General features: G+C 38.5%; 1 protein-coding gene across 5 annotated transcripts in view; it reads right to left on the reverse strand.

The window, feature by feature from the left end:
- SNX13 (sorting nexin 13) overlaps nt 1-22,929 on the reverse strand; it is a 65,440-nt gene extending 42,511 nt beyond the window's left edge. For all 5 annotated transcript variants that reach the window (XR_009486203.1, XM_059844242.1, XM_059844233.1 and 2 more), the window contains exons 1-2: nt 22,771-22,929; nt 1,951-2,063 (exon numbers count right to left, since the gene is read on the reverse strand). Coding sequence is in view for 4 of the 5 variants with exons in the window: in XM_059844242.1 (XP_059700225.1) it covers nt 1,951-2,063; nt 22,771-22,782 (125 nt within the window). In the remaining variant the exon portion in view is untranslated. The remainder of the gene's footprint in view (nt 1-1,950; nt 2,064-22,770) is intronic.
- Between the last annotated feature and the right edge of the window lie 233 nt (nt 22,930-23,162).

Consider the following 23,162-nt stretch of genomic DNA (forward strand, 5'->3'; position numbering starts at 1 on the left):
ATTCATATATACAAATGGTTTCAGTATTCTTCCATGTACACCAAAAACAACAGTACATTTCCTACAAGCCATCTGTGCAATCACAGAGTTGAGTGCATATCAAAAAGAAATAATCAGCACAGTATAGGAGTTAAACAATATAAACAGATTGATTATGTTGATGGAAATACGGCATCACCAGTGTCTTCCTGCACAGCTCACTGATATATTATTTAAGTGCTTAGGTCAATACTAAGACTGCAACCAGCTGTGATTCAGCATTTTCTTTTGTTAAAACTGCAAAATGGGACAGAAGCTGGACTTCTGGCTTCTGGGAGTCAGAAACCTTTGACATGGGCCACTTCTTTTTTGAACGAAATATAAAGACCTAGAAGACTGTGAAATTAGGTAAGAACTCCAAGTTTCAACAAAAATTTCAATCACAAAAATCATATCCAAAATAGCACTCTTACTCCAGAGAGGTGTACAGTAAATATTACGGACACCATTATAATAATGAACTAAAATTTAATTTTTGTTTTCTAAATTTATATATATGAAGTTATGACATATAATTGCTAATTATAAGTGCAAAAGTTATGAAGTAACAATTTCTGTTGTTTCTAACAGAAGCATGACAAAGCATTTTGTGAAACTTCAGGGGAATTAATTAAACAATAAAAAAAAAAAAGCAGGCAAGAAAAATTTAGATATAAACCCATTTGGCCTAGTTAGCACTCATGGTTCTGTGTGCTGAATGCTAAAGTAAGTGTGTCACTCTGAAAAAGATTAACAGTGTAAAAAAGGGCCAGATCACAGCCACAGCCAAGATATATATAATGAAGTAATGAAGTAATGAAGATGACATTCTACTGCAAGGGCTTAGACTTCACATCTTTATATGTAAGTAAACACTCTGCTCCAACAGATACACTACCACTAGATGAATTTATCCTTAACAAGACTGACTAGCTACAAAAATGAATCAAAGGAGCACAATAACCACAGCAAACAGATATGAGAGCTGACTTGAGAATGAATGAGCTCAGGCACCACATGCAGTTTAATGGCGCCAAACTGTAGCTGATTTCAGACAGGCTCTGAAACCCTGCTTTGACTGCTAGCCACTCTCGCCCTTTGGATAAACTCTGACTTTTGCCCTGGACAAACAGATAAAAAAATATGCTAACCATACCTGTATCAAGACTTAACAAGATAAAAGCATTTACTTCAAGTTATTTTTCCCTTAACTAAATCCCTTTTCTAAGAGACTGACTGTTCTGATTTCTCAAATCAGAAATACCAAGCCTAGTACAGTTGAAACCCAAGTGTAGCAGCTCTAATTCTAGCTACTACACTCTATTACATTTTTATGAGATATACAGGAATATACATACATTCTGTATGGTATCAAATAACAAGGTAAAAATAATATCCCACTAAGACATGCTAGCTTGCCATTAAAAATGTTTTTATGGTTGCAAGGCAAACATCATAATATACAATGCAATAATGGTGCTAAACTTCACATTTGCTCCCTTCCTGCCTATATAGATAACATATGATAAGTCTACAGCTGCTGAACTGATCTACTTGTTCAAAGCGTAGCATTATTTCCACACACACAGGACAACATCCATTCCCATGAATCAAGCACCTTAGACAGGAAAATGAGATTGTGACAGAAAAGGAAACATAAGTACTCAGAAGTACCTGGGAAAAGAACTGACACTAATAAAAAGTATGAACTGAAATTACCACTGTTTTTATGTGAGTATTTGTCCTCTAACATCCACTAAAAATAGCTAAATTGGGATTTCAACTACAAAAATTTTGCTCATAAAGAGGTGCTCAAATGAGGAAACATTAATTACATAAAGCCACTTCAGATTTTCAGAGCAAGCTCTTTGCTAACACACCCATTAAAATTTTACTTTCACAGCAAATCAAACAAAACACTAATATACTTACCCACCCACAAAGCAGAGGATATAAAATGCAAAGTAAAATATAGCGAAGGGTCCAAAAGTTACTAGAAAAAGCACAAGGCCAAGACTTCCCCATCCCCATATGGAAAGACTGGTCTGTAAACAAGAACATACAGAAAAGGAATAATTAATATTATATTCATACAACTTTAAGTCTCCAGAGCAATACTTGTACTTTCTATAATGTTTGATACATTTTAACCAGATATAAGCTCTGCTTGATGAAATAAAAAATTACCCTTGTTTTTAAGAGTATATTGCTATCAAATATGTCCCCTATTATATTGTGGGCCACTAATCCAGTTTAGCCAACATTAGAGTATTTTTCTTTCAAATACTGTTCCTCATCTCATATTTCAGATAAAACTATCATCCTTTAAGGTTCCACATTTTTCTTTTCTATTCTCCTTTTGTGCATTTTTTTTCTTGAGATCCCTTCCTCCTCACTTCTTCTCCTATCCCCACCATGAGAAAAGTTCTCCACCATCTCCTAGGAAAAAGCAGACTTTGTGATAGAACAGGAGGAGACAATACAACCTTGTTTTACATATCGAAACATGTTATTTTCTACAACCAAGCAATACTGCTTCCTCCCTAGATCAAACAAGGTGGAACACAAAAAAAGGCATCCCTTGCTCCAGTCAAGCCACAGGCAGGTCAATGGGTGCACCTAATAATTGGCACAAGTATACTTTTCCACATAAATAAAAGGGAGGGAAACTTCAGCAACTGATACTTGGGCAGTGGACAGGAGGAAAGGGTTGTTTGAAAAGCCCATGAAGAAGTTTAAGTCAGTCACAAGAGCACATGTGGGGCTGGTAGGATTTTGGGGGTTGATGTCTGACATAAATGCAGCAGGCAAAACTCCACCGGCACTGGCAGCCAGCAGGAGTACAAAAAAAAGCAGCAAGATTCCAGTTAGTGGTTATAGACTAAGTGCATTTATTTTTACCCATGTATACACACACATACTTGATCTATCTATATAGACAGATGTGTGCCTGTACATACCTGTACATACATGCATGGTAATCTACAAAAGCAAGGCAGCCAAAACCTGACTGGTCTGAGCTACAATAGTTTTTAGACCATCGCAATGCTGCAATGCAGTCAACAAAGCTTATATAAATTTAATTCAATCCAGTCTCCAGTTCAATATGGAAAGCATGCTTCAGCCAAGTCCCAAGAGTGTGAAACACCATGATGACAAGTATTTATAGGCCATCCAAACTGTTCCAGCTCTAAGGTTCTCAATACTTTTTTCTTGGTTGCTGCTGTTGTCTAATTTACATCTTTCCTAACAGTGATCAAATGACACCCTGATGGTAACTCAGACAACTGTGTCAACAAGTAACACTAAGAAAGTATTTAAATAAACTTGTCTTGCAGTTTGACATTTAGAAAACAAACAGAGATTGAACACCAGATTTGCAGAGAGCCCTTTTTTAGCTTTTAATATGAAGAAGCTACATCGCATTTCTCTCAAGGAACTATTTAGATTTCATTTTTTAATTTTAGGCATAGGATTTTAAAAAAATCAACTTTTTCCAAAAAAGTTTTAAAAATACTATAGAGAATAAAAAGAATATAAATTAAAGCTCCTATATAAAGCAGCTTTGATTATTTTTTGAGAGCCAGATCAAAAAGCAAAATCACAGCTCTGAAGAGACTTTCACAGATCTAAACTATAATAATCAGAATTGTTTAATTCTTCCTAGTTAAAAGTTTAATGGAACCTTAAGATGAAATTCTATTTTCGTCCTAGTTAAACTTTCTTAGCAGGAGACACGAGTTGTACTGGCTCTGTTCTGAATGTCTGACGCTGGGGAAAAATTAAACATACAAGTATGTAGATGAGTGTAATTAAAGTGCAGCAATTAAAAAAAATGCATTGCAAGTTTTTCAATTCTCTTAAAGCTGAGGAATTGCTTCGACAGATAAGATAAACCACAAAAACCACACTACTAAAATCATAACCGAGTAGAAGATTTTGTTGTTTTGTTAATTCATAGTAAGTAAATGCAGTAGATAATTGTGGCCTTCCAGTACATGAAGAGAGTCCTCAAGAAAGATAGACAGAAACTATTCACAAGGGCATGTAGTGACAGAACAAGGGGGAATGGCTCCAAATAGAGACTAAGTTTAGATTAGTTAAAGGTGATGGTGGGCACTGCTGACTGTACTCTGGGCTGAGACTGCCCAGAAAAGCTGTGGATGCCCCAACCCTGACAGTGTTCAAGGCCAGGCTGGTTGGGGCTTTGAGCAACCTGGTCTAGCAGAAAGTATTCCTGCTACATGGTAGGGGTGCTGGAACTAGATGATCTTTAAAGTCTCTTCCAACCCAAACCATTCTAGGACACACTTGTTTTCTAGCTGAAAAAAAAAACCAAAAAAACCATGGCAAATGCAAGAATTAACTAAAACATGAGATCCCATTGCACATCTACATTTCAATACAAAAAGAAGATTCAGCATATTCATACCCTCAGAAATACATTTTAAAACTTCTGCAGAGCACTACAAGCATGATAAGGAAGATATGCACACAGAAGATAGCATTTAATGATGGTCCTTTTATGTCAAAAACCCATTATGCTTAATCACATCATTCAAAAAAGTTTAAGTTCTAAATATGGGATAAGCACTCTAAATGACTTAATTAAACAAGATGGATGATGGTCAGATTTGGATGAATGCATAATTAACAAAGAAAGCTCTATAACTCTAATAAATAAAACAGTGACCTTTTGTCCTATGCTCCAGTATTGCAATTTAGCATATGGGTACAGAGATTCTAATCTCATTTGGTATTTTAATAGGCTTTCTTAAAAATTGTACAACTTGGTACACTGCAGGAAGCACAACAGATATTGGCCCAAATCTTGCATATTCTAATGAGTGCTTTATAGTCTTAAGGATTTTGAGACATTCAAAGGGATTAAATCATCAGGATGGTACCCTTTCTGCTGACTGTAAACAAAGCTTTCCCTGACTCCAAACTTCTTGAAGGGACTTCAGCAGTAAGACTCCTAGGAAAAAAAAAAGAAAACTTAAAAAGTTCTTTGTACATAAAAACCAACTGTTTTTGAATAAAAAGTCTAAACATACACAAATATGACTATACAGCTGGTCAGTATGAAAATAGTTCAGGTATTCAGATTCAAACCTCACTTACAGCTTATTTCCAAATTCTATTTATAATGTTAATTTTTAGAAGATTTACAGATTTAGTGAAGCTCTGTTAGTCATACTAAAGTTAATTGCCGGGTGAATGCTTATCACACTTGACACAAAGAACAAACAAGTTCTGAAGAAATGGTGTAATTGCTGGTGTTTAAGTCACAGCTATCCAGACCCTTTAAAAGAAGCCAACCTGCCCTAGACTGGCAGGGCAAACTTCCAAGCTGACCTGGCACGGTGCTGTTCACTGATTTTGAAGAAATTAGGGACAGTTACCTAAAGCCTGAAGAGATACACGGGCCTTACTGCTGTGATAGGCATGGTTGGGTATATATTGTGTGCATACACATGGGTAAAGGATGTTTATTCCATGTCAGCAGCTGCTCCACTTCATCAGTTTTAGCCACTCTTGCTTACCACCACTACAGATACTCTGTTTGTCTCACATCATCACTTCTTAGCTTTCTCGTTTAAGATTTTGCAAAGACTTCTGCAGATGATTACCAAGGCCATATATATATATATAATGGGTTAATGCAGCACTGTGGTCACACACAGTAATTTTCTTTCCACAGTTGGAATTGTTTCAGCAAAATTAACTGCAGTTGAAGTACAGGGGTGTCTGTAAGCTCCAACAGTACACTGCAGAGGCTCATCAAGTGTCAGAAGACAAAAAAAGGTGAATATTCACGTGTGCTTGATTCAGCTTCTACAGCTAACAAAACTGTCACGTCAATGACACCTGCCTGTTGTTTTTTTTAACTAGGTTTTGTCCATTTTTCACGCTGAATGGTTTTTCCACAGTATACAGCCAAGTACTAAAAGCAGTACATAAAGAATTTGCTTTCTTATGCATATTTTCTTTTTTTTCTTTGGTTTCTGCTTCCTAATCAAGGCAACATTTTGATGGTTAAAGCTGCATGCCATTATGGCTAGTAGTGATGAGCTAAGACTGATTACATCACACAGAGGGTTCTAGAAATTATTTCTTCCAGAAACAAACAAAATTATGTCTTACTAAAAAGTAGCTTCAACAGGTTTCTTTTTTGCTCAATCTATCTGACAATCTTTCAGACCTTTGCCCCACACCCATTTTTAAGCAAGATCTTCAGTCTTGACATATCTTTCTCTGGAAATGATTCACCAAGGCACTATAAGTTTGTTGTTTGGATTTGTACTAGTGCTGTCAATTTTAGCTTGCAACTGGCAGTAAGGCAACACATGTGTCTGGTTTAGGGCAAAACAAGTGTTACTCCACAAGTTCAGATGACCGGTTCTCCCTAGCCCTCTCTGCCACTGAAGAGAGGACAAGTATTTCCACTCACACGGCTCTGGGTGCCACCACCCTCCTACTCTAAGAGGAGCTCCTGTTCCAGGCACTTGTCTTTCTTCACAATTCCCACACATTGGGTGGGAATTGTGGCTTCAAGTTTGGAGAGACAGTTTGAATGCCATACAGGAGGGCAGGGCTCTGGAATCATCTGCTTGTCAATCTTATTAAGGCTGAAGCAGATGATTTAAATCTTACATTAGCATGCAAAAGACTGATTCCACCTTGGAAGATTATAATTTGTGATTATTTTCACATTTAATGGTCACAACAGAACAATCTGAGCTTTGAAAGAACAGCAACATTTAAAAACAAAAACGTGTTTCTTTGATCACAATTCTTTCACTCTTGTTGATCAAATTACACTTTTCCATTAATATTTTAAAAGTTACAGTAACTGACCTGTTTCTAACAGACACTGATAAACTATTTTTTGCCATTTGGGTAGTTAAAATTACTAGGGTTTTTTTTTTTTTTTTTAATGTCTCTTCTGGGCTCACATTAAAAAAATTGTCAGGGATTGCATTTACAGTAGATGTCAAGTTTAATTTTGTTAATTCCACACATCTGCCTTTTAATTTGACTTCCATTTTGAGTGCAAATGGAACATGTTCACATATAAACCTTTCTATAATTAAGGTGAGTGTCACTTTTGTCAAGTGATTAAAAAGATTATTTTAGGTTTCAAATTACTGTCTCTTTCACGAGCATGACAAGTAAAATTGGAAAGCTGTACCAACCAGAGTGCCAATTTCAGTGCAATGAAATTGTTACATTACACCACTCAGAGAAATATTTAACAATTTTTAAATAAACCATTAACAACTTTCTAGTTACATTCTCCTATCTGCCAAAGTTAAAGCAATAATCTAAAATATATGTCAACATGGTTTTGACTCCTGCATATAATGATTTCCTAACAGCACTAAAGGTCTTCTTTTAACCTCTCCTTATCCTTTTGCCCTTTTCCTTCCATAGCCCAAAAAGGCAAAGAAAAAAAACACCCTAAACTCCATTCCTACTTCATACTATGGAAAAATAATTGTGGTGAATCTACATAATAATTTACTGCAGTACTCCCAAGGAAATTCTTGCGACTTAAAAAAACTTTAAAAGGATTTTACATAGTCTATTTTGCTTTTATTGTTCTAAGTTTAGATTGGGTTTTTTTTCCAAAGAAAGCTTAAAATAGTACAGCAAATAAATATACACTAAAATATTTTAAATAAATAAAGAAGGAAACGTTAATTAATGTTAAGAGTTAAGAAGTCTGACCAATGAAGTTTTTTCTAGATAAGTGCAGCATTCCTGCTGGTCCCTCGTGGTTACAGAGGCTGGAAACTCTGCTGCAAGCAAGAGTCCATCTGTCCCCTCTCTACCTGACCTCCCCTTCCTCCACTAACACAGCTTTGGATGTCAAATGGCTTAATTACTTAACAGTTGCATTAATTCCAACACAATCATGTCTAACTGTTCTGAGTTTGGGTTTTTCTGCTGTTCCTCACACTGCATGAAACAGCAAAGCTTTTGGGATCATTTTCCCCTACTCTTCCCTATGGCTATTCAAGGCAGCTAACAGATTAGGCTCTAATGGATAGGTGTGAATTTTTCATCTGTCTTCACTATTACTGCAGTGTTGCAGTTTTATTGCTGAAGCTCATTTTTAGAAGTACAAACATTTAAATGAAAATACATGCTAACATTTTTGTTAAATATGCAACATTACAGTGTGTAACTAGAAAGATTAAAAGTTATTGTGCACATTACTTTAATTTTACTATTTATCCAGAGAACATCAAATTCCCTTACTAAAACTTTACTGTTTGCAATAATCAGAATATTACTATACAGCTTGTAATATAATTGAAAATAAAAACATTATGTTCCATATTTTGATACAACTGGGTTTTTTTGCAAGAAAAAGACCAATTTTCTGTTTAAGACTTACAGTTCTATAAGAAATGGTAAATATTTTCAGTGTCACATTTTCTTCTCAACTGAACAGTCAAGAGTCAAGATTATTTTTTCTTCCTCTCTCACACCTGGCTTTGCCACCATTGCTCATCATCACACAAAATTAGGAAGTGAAATGCTGAATTTTGAACTGACCTTCATTTTACTACCCTTTACTTCCAGTGCTAACAGCTACTTTGTCATATAGCAGAAGTATCAGCAAGGGACAGAAAGTTTCATTAATGTAACCTTTTCTTGACTGGCCCAAGCACTTAACTTGCTGTGAAAAATAAAGAGGCTACCTTCACAGATGCACACTCTTTCTAATACCATGCTTGCATTAAAAACCAGTCTGAATCACGTTCTAGTTAAAGTACATGGAATTTTGGTCAAATTTAAAAGAAGCACTTCAGCATCTTGGATAGCAATGGGAAATAAGAGATGCAAGCCCCAATTTCTGCTACTTTCTTGAATATAAAAGTGACATACTCAAACTCATCTTTATTACAAATTCCAGGGAAGTGATCCCTTTTCCTTTGTAACAATCCATATTGACTTGTATCCAAACTAATTTATTTATTTGGACAGAAAGCAAGACAAAAAGATAAAAGCATTTTGGATCACCTTAGGGGATTGAAACAAGGCCAGGCTCGACAGGATTGCCTAAGGTGATCGAAAGCGAGAGAATAAAGTAATCCCTCTAACTCTATTCTGAATGCAAGCCAATGAGATAATCTAGACTGTTCTACATTCAGCCACTGGAGAAACAGATTACATCTACTTCAAGTTTTTCTGGTGCAAAATAGTGGCAAAGGTGAGAGAGGGGGAAGCCTCCAAAATCTTTACCAGGTGGAAAAAAAAGGCCTTTTCTCCTATATGGCTCAAACTAATGAGGTCACATGTACTAAGTCAAGAAACTGTTAATGCGTATTTCATTTGTGACTACTGCTCAAGCAACATCTTAAGCTTTTCACTTTCCTGCAGCAAGGAGTTATCTAAAAGTTCTTAAGTTCTTTTTACCTTTTTTTTTTTTTTTCACTGCTAAAGAAACCTGATTCCACTGAAAGAACTTTAAGAATCATGAGCTTTGCTTTGAGAACAATTTCTACTACTCCAGCTTCTAATATTTATCTGTATGCATTAAATGAGCCTCTCTCCACAAGAATCAGATCTAGCGGTCATCCCTTTATGATTCTAATAAAAACAAGCAGGCAGAGCTCACAGATACTACAGAAACAGTTGCATAGGACACGTTTTTAAAAAGGTTTCTTCATACCTTAAGAGCTAAGCTTTTGAAAGGTAGAAAAGAAATTTCTTTAGTTCAAAGCTGTTCTTCCGTGGTAGCCGTAATTTCAACTCAGCATCCCTTCTACCAAGCAATAAGCATCTGTCTACTCCTGGAACTTAAATCTCCATTGCACTTGCCCAATTTGTACCATTACTAAAAAAATTATATCAAGATTATTTATATAAAGACTATTTTTCACAGAAACTTCTTTTCAAAGACAATGCATTATTGTCTATGAACTTTACAGGGAGAACGAAGTGGAAAAGATGGGCTCTAAGAGGTCTGATGAACAATGATTACTTCTCCTAAAATAAATTCATTCTTTTTTTCTATAGAAATACCACACAATTTCACAGCAGTGGCTGTGTGCAAAACAGTCTGTGCAGTCTTGAATTGATAGAATCAGCTCAAAAAAGAATAAATATAAAAAATATGCACAGTAATATAGTTTCTGCTTTGGAAAATCTCACTACCTTCAAACAACAACCCCACTACAACAGAAAGTGAAATGAAGTAAAAGTGCACAGTTTTTACAAATACAGAAGTGTCAAGGACATGAAGGTATAAAATAAGACAAATTATATAAAATTTGGAACATTTTGGAACTGAACATTGCAGCAGCAGTCATTGAACTTTATTGTTTTGCTTTTTCCTAAACAACTCATCACATGTAAACAGCAGACAACACCTTCAAATTTTATACTGACAAAAATACTAAGATTTTTATTTCTATCACTTGATGACTTGCTTGAAAGCAGCACAAGCAATTAATTATTTTCAAGCAAATTCCTTAAAATCAGTAGTTTCTTCTAAACAGATGGATAAACCATACATTTCAATACATATCTCCAGGATGTGTGATTTTTTTTTTTACTGAGAATTAAACTTTTTATATGCATTTATAAATATTTCACATATACACAAATATTATATATACACACACAAAATCCAGTACTGCATTGTTTACTGCAGAAAGATTTAGTAATTAATTTCTGATCAACCTTTTAGTACTCTGGCTTCATCAGGCTATAAAATTAGTCATCAAAGAGTTTTGTTAAGTTCTTTAACCCACTGGTAATATTATGTTGCTATTTGCAGCAAAATTTTCAGCATTATTCCACTAAAATTAAGATGCAACTGCTTTGGATGCAGTACTCTTTGATAGTACATACAACAGTCTAATATATCCCAAATACACAACATTCCTCATCTAGATGAAAAAGTTACTTTAAAAATACAAAGCTAAAAACATAACTTTAGAATATTTTTATCAAGGACTGTACTAAATATAAAGATTGATTCCACTTGCCTTATTAGGTCAGGTTACAAAACTGAAAGAATACAAGTAGAAGAAGCCAATTCACATTGCCTATCATAATTGCCAGGAATCCTCCTCCAGTAACAAACATACTCAACAACACTAAAAATTGATTTCCACATTGTCCCTAGTCATAAAGGCTGTTGTCCCTAAATACAGTCAGTCATACCACCTATTCTTGTAGAATTATTTTGGCAAATGAAATAATGTGGTTAGAACATCCCTATCCTTTTTACTATTCCTAAAAAAAGTTTGGGTGGTTTTTTTTTGTTTGTTTGTCATTTATTAAAATGGAGGAAAAAATATGTAAGCAATAATGCAGTTCTCATGAAGGAAAACCACGATAAGTTTCTCACCTGGAATGCAAAATATCACCTTGACTGAAGACAGTATTATAACTGCTATCATGGAATCCAAAAAAACAAAACTTAACAGAAAGCCACCATAAATGATTTCTCAGACTGTATTGGCAGCCAAAGACCATCAGCAAGAAAGAAGGTCCAGGCCAAGGAGAAAGGAAAAATATGTGCCAGTCAGCATCACCTCAGTCCCTAAGAAGGTTGCAAACAACCAAAAGCTTTACCAAGTGCAAATCATGCCTGACCAACCCAAGTGGTTTCTATGATGAGGAGAGTGATGCTGAGGACAAGGGCGGAGCTTTAGATAATTTGTGCCTTCAGCACAATATTCCACAGCTTCCTTATCACTAAATTGCTGAGGAACAGGCCAGATGAGAATATTAAAAGGTAAGTGAAAAATGCCAGATGCAAACACATGATCAGCAGTACAAAGTTCAGTGTGCAGCCAGTGACTAGGTGGGAACCTTCTTGGATCAACAGGGGACTGATGATGCCTGAGCAATGTGGGTGATGTGACACAGTGAACTCTCAGTAAAAGGGTTCACAAAATCCTAAAGTGGGGTGAGCACTCATTACACTGGAGGGTTCTGAGGCACGTCAACAGGCTGGAGAAAGGGGCTCACAGGAACCTCATCGAGTTCAACAAGAACAAGCACAGGTTTGCATCTGGGGTGGACTAACCCTGGGCCACAATACAGTCTGGGGCCCACTCTCTGCAAAGCAGCTCTGCACAAAGACACCCCAAGGTGGGCTGTAAGATGAACATAAGCCAGCAGCATGCTGTTGCAGCAAAGGTGGCCAACACTATTCTATCCTCTGTGAGCAGAAGTGTCACCAACAGAGACAGCAAAGTGAACCTTTCTCTTCATTTGGAACCATTCCTCTCTGTCCCTGGAGTCTTGGGTCCAGCTTCAGTCTTCCTGTAACAATAGAAATCCATCCAGAAACCAATGTACAAAATCCAATTCCACCACAAAGGATTTTGTGCTAAAATAAAATATATCCATATTATGAAGCAACACACTAGCTACACTTGACACCAAGAGAAGGGTAGATTTAGAAAGCTTGTTGGTGCCTCCAATTAACATTCTGACCTCCTTTTATGCGACTGAGAAGTAACACCATTTTTTAAGTATTACCCCCTTCCTCCTCTCCCTGGTGCTCACCTTTGTCTTTAAACATAAACAAGCAGTCTCTAGACCCTTACCACCAAAATAACAAAGGGCATCTACTGTGTAAACACTGGATTCTGAAGAAACAGCTACCAAAACCTGTATTCATGGATTTTACTATTTTGGCAGATTTGTTTTGTATTTTTAATTCCAAGACCTCAGTAAGTGCCAGCACCGTGAACTAGTTTCAGTTTGGACTCCTGCTCGCAGTGATCACCCCTTCACCGTAACTGATTTCTTGTCAAAAATGTACTGATAGTTTCATAACAGTTCTTAAAACTATATAGTGCTTTTTAATCAGCATCATAATCTACAAGCTGGAAAATGAAATTAAAATTCAACATAGAACTCCAAAGATCAGAGTATGCATCACAGAGAATTGGTTGTCAGTACACAAATAACAAGTAGGATCCCAAGGTGGAAATATAGTCCTTTTTTAAGAAACTTGAAATCACTGACAGAATACTAGCACCTTCCTTTGAAGATTGTGATGTTACTCTACTGTTTTCTTCAAAAGTTTAAATGTTATGCAGTTCTCTGAGTGCCACAGGTTACATAAATAAAACAGAAACTCTGTTACAACCACTATTTCACTACAAATTCCCAGTGGTCTCTGAGAGTACATCCTACAGGGCCAAATTTCGTATGAAGCATGCTTACTAGATGAAGACAAAATAACCATGGAAACAGCTGTTATACAAAGTGACGCAAACCTTTATAAAGCTAGAGTAAGCCCAAAAACTTACTGTTCCTCTCAACTGCTTTTCTGGACAAAATATCACACAGTAAAAAGAGAAAGAGATCAGTTCAGTGTCAGCAAGTTTTCCAATAGTTCACAGTACACAAAAAATCTGCAACCTCTTTAATAAGCTGCTGATGCCTAACTCTTCACAGAATGGACAGTGCCAACACAGAAAATCAGCACTCCGATTTTGCGCTGAATCAGCAAAGGAGAAATCGTTTAAACATTACTGTCTTTTTCCAATGGGACAAATGGAATGGGAATGTAACAGAAACAAATAAAATCTCTCCCCTTCATGTATTTAATATCCTCCTTTTTCCAATACCTCCTCCAGTCTTTACTGTTTGTGTGCTTTACCTGCTTGCTTTCCAGAGATGTTTGGCCCCCCATCCCTTTCAGGAAGGTTTGCTCACTCCATGAATCTCTTTCACAGTCCTCGCTGCACTTTTGCCTTTCCCTTAACAACATTACTGAGAAAACTGCTGTTTGCTGCCTGCACAACTCCGAGAAACACCACAGGTTTTATTGAGTGGTTTGCTACAGAACACTACTGGCAGCGCTGCAGGTAAGTGTAAGCAGAGTGAAGCTTCCTACAACTTCTTCCAGGACTCTGCTCCATGACCTCTGTCCACCTGACCTCCCCGTGGAAGCGAAGAGCCCGTTGAGTATCCTAGATGAATCTTCTAGCCTCAAGTAGTCATCTTCTTCCTTGTACAAAATCTGGGCTCACAATCAGCATGTCAACTATTTCCTGGATATCTCCCAGGTTCAAATTCTACTTCTCCCACAAAGACACAGAAGAGAGAAAGGAAGTGTGAATACCTACAAATAACATTTATATAAATGGACAGTTTTTTGAACTTGCTGGAATACTTCATTCTCATACATAAGGGCATGGAATATTTCCAACAAATTTCAATGAATTCGGAGAGGAAGGAAACCACAGAAATAGTACATCAACTCTTGCCACTTCAAGATGATAGACCAAAACTAATTATAGATTAAACAAATGGAGTCATTTGAATATCCAGCTCCCACTGCAAGTTTAGAGAAGATATCTAAAAACTTCAATCATTGTCGCATGGCCAAGAACAAAAAAAGAAACCTAACTGGAACTACCAAATCCTATTTGTAATTTTTTTCTGGAGGCAGAGATGAGTTCAGAAGTCACAGAAGGGAGAGTGACATTCCCTGTTTTCAAAAGAACAGGGAATATTTTGGGTATTGACTCATTTTAGATCTACGCAGAAGGAAATGCAGACTGACACTATGCACTTCCCGAGCACCAAACCATGCAGCTGTTGATTTGGCAACTTATTCTGTGTTCCCACCCTCATATCCCTCCACAAGACTGGTTCACCAAGGCAAAAGAATTCTTCATGCAGTTGCTACTTAGCTGCTAGACCTGAAACAAGAAGCTGTCAGACCAGCTTGTGTCTGGTGGAGGGGAGAAAACCACTTTACTAGCAGCCAAACTAGATGTGAAGTCAAACATGAAATGGCACTCCTAGCATCTTAAATACCTTTATGCATGGATGACATCTAAAGAAAAATATATGGCCATCCCAGTGACAGCAGTAGGAAAACAAAAATATAAAAAGAAAATAATAAAGAAGAGGGAAATACATGAGAAAAACAAAAGAACAAACAAAAGAAGAATGACATGGACAGCAAGGTGGAAGCATTCATAGACCAACCCAGGGACACAACTCTACACAGAAACAAGGCAGCTACTTTTGTCACTGGAAAACAAAAAAATAAAAGCATTTGGCATAATGCATCAAAAAACAGAGAATAAGGGAAAGTAGAGTTTCGGGCAATTATCTAGAAATCTAAATAGAAAAATAAGAAGAGTGCAAGCATCATGTTATATTGAGATTGTTAAAATAGAAAAACATATTTCAAACAAAAAAGATGCCAGTAAAATAAAACACAATTAAAAGAAACAGTGATTGGCAACAGTTAACCATCATTAATTGGAGAATTCAGTACAGGAAAATATCCAATAAAGTAATGTAAGAGCTTAGAAATATTCATAGACATATTGTTTGCTGTTGGTGTCAGAATTGCTAATTCATAATCTTAAGAATATTTAAGCTGCAATGGAGCAACTGCCAACTGAAAACCATATCAGTACCATTTAAAGACCAGACCTTAAAAACAACTTAAAGAAATAAACATAAAATTTATTTCAAAGTTTTAAGCACGCGTGCAAGTCAAGCATGAAGCATTGAAGAAGAAATTAAGTACATAGTTGTAAGACCATAAAGCAAGGAACCAGTATTAAGTGCTGGTATACACAAAGTAAGGACAAATTATTTTTAACACATTTACTGCACTCTACTAAATTCAGAAAAAATGCTGACTGTGAAGAGAAAAGCTTTGGTAAATGTGAAGAATTTAAAGAAAACCTTATTCTCCTAGCCTAATATTATAAATAACTAAATTCTTATCAAAACAATAAAAAATACATTCACAGAAACCAATTTGTTCTCTACAAGACTTTTAAAATTTTATAGAAGAAATAAACAAGCATAAAAAGAAATTACCATTTCATTAAATGTGCCATCAAATTAAATTTGTAATTCAGGCATTAAATTACAAGATTTAAACTTCCATAGTACATGATTTTGCTTTACAAAGTTAATGAAATTTCCATTTGTTAGCATTATGATCAAAAATACTAATTTGAGTATATAAAATATAAAGAAAAGTATTTTTCTTCCAAGTATGTTAAAAGAGGTTGTATACCTCAATCCCCAGTAGGTTTCATTAAAAATTAAGGTATCTATCAGTAACAAATATACCAAGTTATACCGGGGGAGAGGGGAACAGAACTACAACCACTTGCATAAATTTTTAGAAAAAAAATAAAAAGCACCCAATTACAGATAAATACAGATATGATTTGAAGCACAAAGAGGTCCTCCAGTGAATAAGGAATATATATAATTTTTACTGATCCCATTATTTTCAAGGTATCACAAAAAATCATTACATAGGCATCAGAAAAGTAAGCTGATACACAGTATGAAACACCACAATCTTTGGAGAAACCCAACCTAAACAAAGTTTTGATTTATTATAATGGACATGGAATGTAATGGTTTAAGTGGACCTCACAAAGGAGAAAAGACCCAAGACTCAGAGATATCTCAGCCTTCATCAGCCATTGTTAGGATAGCAGCAGAGCAACAAGCAAGGCTCCCTCTTCTCTCCAAGTCAGTTCTAAGACCATTCTGACAATCATCAAGACTTCAAAGCAATCACTCTTTCTACAGTAACACAGGTTGCAAACTTGCTTCCCAAGGCATGTACATCACCAGATCTTCAACTCATCCATGCAGTCTGGAATGCCAAATCCTGAATAAGGGGTGACTGGGAACACCATATACATTTGTGCCCCATTGCTTTTAGTATCACTTAAGAGGTATGTGAGAACTCATTCCAAGTCTGAGGCACTGTTTCATAATCAGCTGGACAGCTGCTGCAAGAACTTTGCTATTCTAGATTATTTTCTACTTGGCCTTGTATAACAGTGCTGACTGGAAGAGTGGAAATGCAGGGTGCCCTACAGGATATGTAGCAATTCAAACTTCCTGCTGAAGTTCATTCCCTTATATCACAAGAGATAGCCTAACCTGCACTGCCTTAGAGGCACCAGCAGAAGTGCTGAGTAGTCATTCCCTAGAATTGCAAAAATATACAGATGAACAAGAATCTAACAATAATGACAGTTCTGAAATCAAAAGATTCTGACACAAACAGATGTGATTAAAATAGAACCAGGATCACCCCCTTCCTCTAAGAAGCATGAGATTAAGAGAAGAACTGCAAAGGAACAGATAGGAGAGGATTAAAAAATAACATTGTACCAAAGCAAAACTGCATTTAAGCAGTTAATACTCTTCAAAGAATGTTCCCAAACTTATGAACACTCTTGGAAAGAAAATGCATACAAAGCTCATCCTCCTACTCAGAACTCCAACCACAATGGGATACTGAATTAACCATTTCAGACATCAATGGTACCTGTGAACTTTTAATTAGGCCATATGAGCCCTTACATGAACCCACACGGTGCCATTTCCACCTGTGAAATAAAGAAAACGTTCTTGAAATTATCAAAAAATCCTTCCAAGGGAAGTTGAAGAAAGGACATCATGCAAGCCATCTGATGCATAAAGGGATTTAATGGGATTCAAGCCAGCAGAGATGATTTTATTTCCGTCTCCTGCTGGCAACTAGTGGACTGACAAACTGGTGAGGTTCAAATCAAATTAGTCTTGTGCTCACTGTCTGAGAAAATAGGCAAAACAGCAGGACTGAAAAGATTTCAGTGTCACTGGTAAAACAGCTTCAAAATAAACTACTGTACTAACCACTATGGTCAAATTCCATTTTCCATGCTAGGAAATCACAAATTTTTCATAACATCCGACTTGGAAAAAAACTAGTTAAAAATTGTTGGGACTTTAAAAATATTTGTAAAATGTCAATGTTAGAATACAGAAATAAATTTGGCTCACGCTATTTTAACTGCAACTCTGAGATCACATCTCATTCCACACAGAACACAAAGTCAATCAACATTGCAACTTCTTCAGAAATCCATCTCTACTCTCTCAGGACTTTACAGCCACTCCTGTTTTAGAGCAATAATAATCTTTAACAGATCCTCTAAAACTGTGACAGAGGAGGAATTGACCTCTTGTCCAAAACAAATAGTAGTTATAAAAGGAGTCCCCCTGGCTGAACATATCAATTATCTGTGCTTACTCACAGTACAAACAAACACACATTTCACCGCAAACTTGTAAATCACCATCATGCCATCATCATTTTGAAGTGTGATCCCACAGAAATTATGTAAACAAGGTTAGAGTGCTCTTGTTCAAACCTGTCAATATGTTTACATCATGAAATAATGCCTTGTTTGATTAATTCAGAAATCAGAGTATCTGGCCTAAGATTACAATGCCTTGTACTTCTTGAAGCTTCTCACTCACATAACTGCAAGTGCCTACTGCAATTAATTTTGCTATCATTCCAGCCTTGGTATTCTCTACCAAGCAATGGGAAAAATTGCCAGTGAGACTGCTAAATATTAATCCTTTCCCCGTTGCAAATAACTTAGATACAATATCAATGACTTCTCTTTTCTAATAGTAGCAATTCTCCCAATGCTAGCTCAATGAAAACATGCTTTGTCATCTTTGTAAGGGTGGGGAGAAGACGACAAACATATTTAAAAGAGAGATAATTCCCTAGAGTGCAACCAGAGGAAGTCATCATTTGGAGCCCCCTCAGCTATCTAACCCAACAAGCTATTACTATTTTTGTTGAAGTAAGGAACTTCACGCTTTTCTTCTTCCATGCTGCTTTGGGGAATGGTCCAGACAGACATTTTAGAGTTGTTGCAGAACTCTGCATTCAATCTCAGCAGTTTAGGCCCAACTGTACACTCTAAGAACAGACCTGAGTGTTTAGACAATGTTTTACTAGTAGCCAGCAAAATATTTAAAAGCAAGTACTTAAGAATATATGATAACTGTTCTTTGCAAAAGGTTTTCTTAATTTTATCGTTTCTCACATACTTTCAACTGACACTTCATAAATTATAGTTATTAAAAGAGCTCTAATAGGAACAATTAGGGACTCAACACAGACCAGCTATAGGGGAAACTCACTGACAGAAAACACTGAAAGAGCCATTTTACCTCCCAAGGGCTTGCAGCTAATGCTCCAACTAGATCTCATCTAGCAAAACACTGGCACTAAAGAAAGCCCCAGCATACAAGTTTCACAAAAGAACAGAAAACTTATTTATTTCAGCACCCTGGTAAATATCTACACATTTGAAAATGGCTCTACCCGCAGAACATAGTTCAGAAACATAAAGCACCTGAGCAATCTGCCACTGACATGTATCAAGGAACAGAAAAGGTTAATGCTACAGTACATCAAGCAGTTAACTCTGTTCTGTGTCTTTCAGAGCTGTACTAATATACTTTACAATGTGCTACTGTTGCAGAAAGGCTAATTCACTATTATTCTAGAGCAAGTTAAGCTGCTGAGTCAACCTTTATTCTTAAAAATCAGGCTAATTTGCTTGGTTGTGCTCAGAAACAGTTTCCAATGGCTAGTAGTTAACAAAATTTAACCAAAAAAAAGAAAACATTGTTAAATGTCTCTTATAAACAAAATGTAGCTTGTTTAATGGAACGGAAATACTGCATGTAGTTAGTGAATTATCTTAATCAGTTGCAATAACAAGAAATACCAACACGTCAGAGCTTGTTTAGTATGGCTCATTTTTAGTCGTGGATGAGGGAAAAAAAAGTCAAATTTCAAAAATCTTCTCAACTGTCACTAGTAGTGCAACAAGTTACCCTTGCTAAGCTGAGAATTAGTTTGTCAAAAACGTAGCTGCTGATAAATTCTGAAGTCCCCCCTAAGCACCTCAAAGCAGTCTAATCAGTAGCTGGGGAGGAAAAAAAAGGAACCTACTTCTCAGCTGAGATAAAGTGGCCTCTTCAGAGACAACACAGGCTGCAAATGCAGACAGCACAGACCATCAACTTGAAAAACATCTAAAACTTCTTGTAAATTAAGTCAAAATCCTACTGAATGTTTGGTCCATCAGAATTTAAGACACTACTGACCACCAAGAGCCAGAGCTGTAAAACACCAACTGTTTCCCCTCAATCTCTGCAGTGCTGTTACCACAGCACAAGAGGCAAGCATGACAAAACCAGTTGTCCAAAAAGACAAGAGAAAGACCATAGATTGCAACTTGTGTCTGTCATGGCCTCGCCCAATGAGAAAGTGCTGAGGCAGTAAATCACACGGGAACAGGCCACACGGGCCTGGAAAGCAGAGGAGACATCTGATGAACAAGAAAAGGGGAACAAGTGAAAAGGCACGGAATGGCCAACACAACGGTCTAGGGAAATGATCATCACAGCAGGACTCTAAACACATACTGACAGAATGTATTCAACATTACTGCAGAAATAAGTTTTATGGTGAAAAATTTGGAAATGGCATTTGCTAGTTAGGTAAATAAACGTATGCGCTTGGCATCCAAGGGCATGGGTTTTGAATGCAACTAAAATAAGATGGGCAGAAAGGGCCAAATAAAAAACACACAGAGTATTTTTTCCTGACAGGAAGTGTGATCTTCCCCTGAAAATACTGACTACAAAGTCCTAATCCTAACTGCATTCACACAAAACTGAAACGAATCTGCTGGGGTCTGCATATATCAGTATAGTCAAAGGATGTAGGAAACTGACCTTGAAAACCTCAATACTACGTTACTGCATGATAACAATACATGCAAAACCCAATCTGCCCTTCCTTCATTCTTAAACATATTTAAGAAAAAATATTTTCTATATTGGTAAGTTATAAAACTAGCAGTTATAGTGGGGGAAGTGGATCTAAATTTTTAATGGCTAAAAACAAAATTACAGTGATTCTGGCTAGCCTAGACAGTGGCAAACTTGACAAGGCCATAAATATCCAGCACCAAAAACTAGCACAGTTTTTGCTTCTAATGTCAGTTCACCATACAGTCAATCTCAATTTTCATATAGAAAGAAATCATATATCAGGAGACTTGAAACAATATGCATATTCCTCCAAAGTGGGGTAGGGGTTCATGGGTGCAACTGTGCACAGCTTCCCCAGGTTGTTGTAGCTACCAAGTCATCATTGGAACACCCAGAAAAGCTCACAGGGAAAGGACTCCTCCAGTCCACCTTAGGTGGGCATTCCTGACAGCCTACAACTGTCTGACAGCCTGAAGAACTCCCCACAACTGCTTTTCAGGCAGGCAAGGCCTGAAGTTTTGCTGGACTCTCTTAGAATTTAAATTCATCTCAAGGCTGGAATACTTCACCTTGAAGCATCTACAAATAACATATGTACAGGAACTAAAAGAAGGGAACATCACAACCCTCCCCTCATAACACCAAGGATAAGTGGCATAACTGGTCATCACATATGAAATCATTAAGCTTTATCTCAAAAAGCCAATGGATTGTCATCCACACTGCTATTCAGAGAATTTCAACACTGTTAAAAAAAGAAAATTCAGTTCCAAGATAACATGTCTTGGATGGGCACACACAGCCACCACCAAAAGGAACAAACAGTCCAGTAGGAGGCACCGACCCAGAACGTTCTATGCTGCCCTTAAAATAATCTAAATTACTATGGCTAATAGTCATAGCCATCACACTCACCAACTCTCTTTAATGCAGCTTATTAATCCTGACCACCCACCAAATACCCTGAATTCAAAAATAGGTCATATATTTTTACAGGTTTAACTCATTCTGCAAATTTTACCCTCCTGGGGAAATCTGAGAGCTCATGGTTCTGCAGAACTGCTTTCTGAATGCCCTAAAACTTTGAACTGATGCAAATTAAAACATGGAAGATACTGTTTAATATGATTCAGGAAAGTAAAGCTGAAATGTTCAGGTGTTGCAAAGCAAGTCTTTATCCTGCAAGACTTAAGACAACTCACTTTTGGATGAATAACCTCCACTATAGAATAATATGACAAATTATAAAAGACAATCATTGTATTGCAGAAGTATCTGCACTCAGGACACCTTACTGACATTAAAAATAGAAAATCAATTGCTCTTTGCAGACAAAACAGAATACGGGGTAAAGTCTAATTTCCAGCAACTGGAAAGCACTGCCAGATTCCACCTTTTAGCATGCCTTTGGACACAAAAGACATTTATAGCCCACGCTGATCCTCAAATACCTGCCTGCCTCACAGCCGAGCTGCTTCGGGACAGAAACCCTCCATTAGGCAGAGGTGAACCGGGGCAATCAACTTCTAAGGATTACCTATTGACACGAACTCCTGCAAGCACAGCCGAACCGCTCCGCTTAAGCCCTCCAAGAAAACAAACACGGAGCTTTTACGAAGCCACCGCGGAGAAGGAGGCCAGAGGGGCTGAAGCGGGAGCGGGCGTGCGGGGCCCAGGCGGGGGCATCTCCCCGGCGCGGCCGAGGGCCGAGGCGGGTTCCCCCTCACCAGGTGCGCTCCGCTCCTCCACACACGGGCCCGCCGCGGGGGCGCGGCCCCACGGGCCCTCACCGGGCAGCACAGCCCGGCCGTCTGCGGACCGCGTCGGAACAGGGACCGGGCCCAGCCGCCGCACGGAACGGGCACGGCGGACCGGGCTCCGCCGCGGAGGGAGCGCCCCGCGCCCCGTCCCGCCCTGCTGGGAGAGGACGGGGGCTGATAAGAGGGGCCCGGCGCTGCCCTGGGCGAGCCGGCCAGTAGCTCTGCCCTCCGCGGTCAAGGGGAAAACTGCCAGCCGCCGAGACAACTCGAAGGCCCCGGCGGAGGGCTGAACCACGGCACTGAGCGCCCGGGCGGACAGCGAGCCGCTCCCCGCGCTCCCGCACCTCCTCGGCAGCGCTCTTACCTCTGTTAACATTATTACCCCGCTGCGCTGCGGCGGCGCCTCGGCGGCTCTAGCCCCGCAGCATGGTGAAGCCTGGCGGCCGCGCGGAAAGCTACCCCGCACCCCGCGGGGAGGCGAGGCGAGCGCCGCCAGCCCCCGCCGCCGCCCCGCTCAGCGCCCGCCCGCCGGCCCCGGCCCCGCTGCCGCCCTCGCAGCCCGGTCCGAAGCGGCCGCCATCTTGGGACGGCTACGTGCGCCGCCGCCCCGCCCCGCCCGCCCAGCGGGGCCGCGGGTCCGCCCCTGCCGGGGCCGGCGCTCCGCTCCGCGCCCTGCCCGGCCCGGCCCGGCCCGGCCCGGCCCGCGCTGCGCCTGCTCGGCGCCACCGGCACCGGCACCGGCGGCCCTTGGCAGGG

The sequence above is a fragment of the Haemorhous mexicanus genome, chromosome 1 (assembly GCF_027477595.1).
Source record: "Haemorhous mexicanus isolate bHaeMex1 chromosome 1, bHaeMex1.pri, whole genome shotgun sequence".
Taxonomy (NCBI): Eukaryota; Metazoa; Chordata; class Aves; order Passeriformes; family Fringillidae; genus Haemorhous; species Haemorhous mexicanus.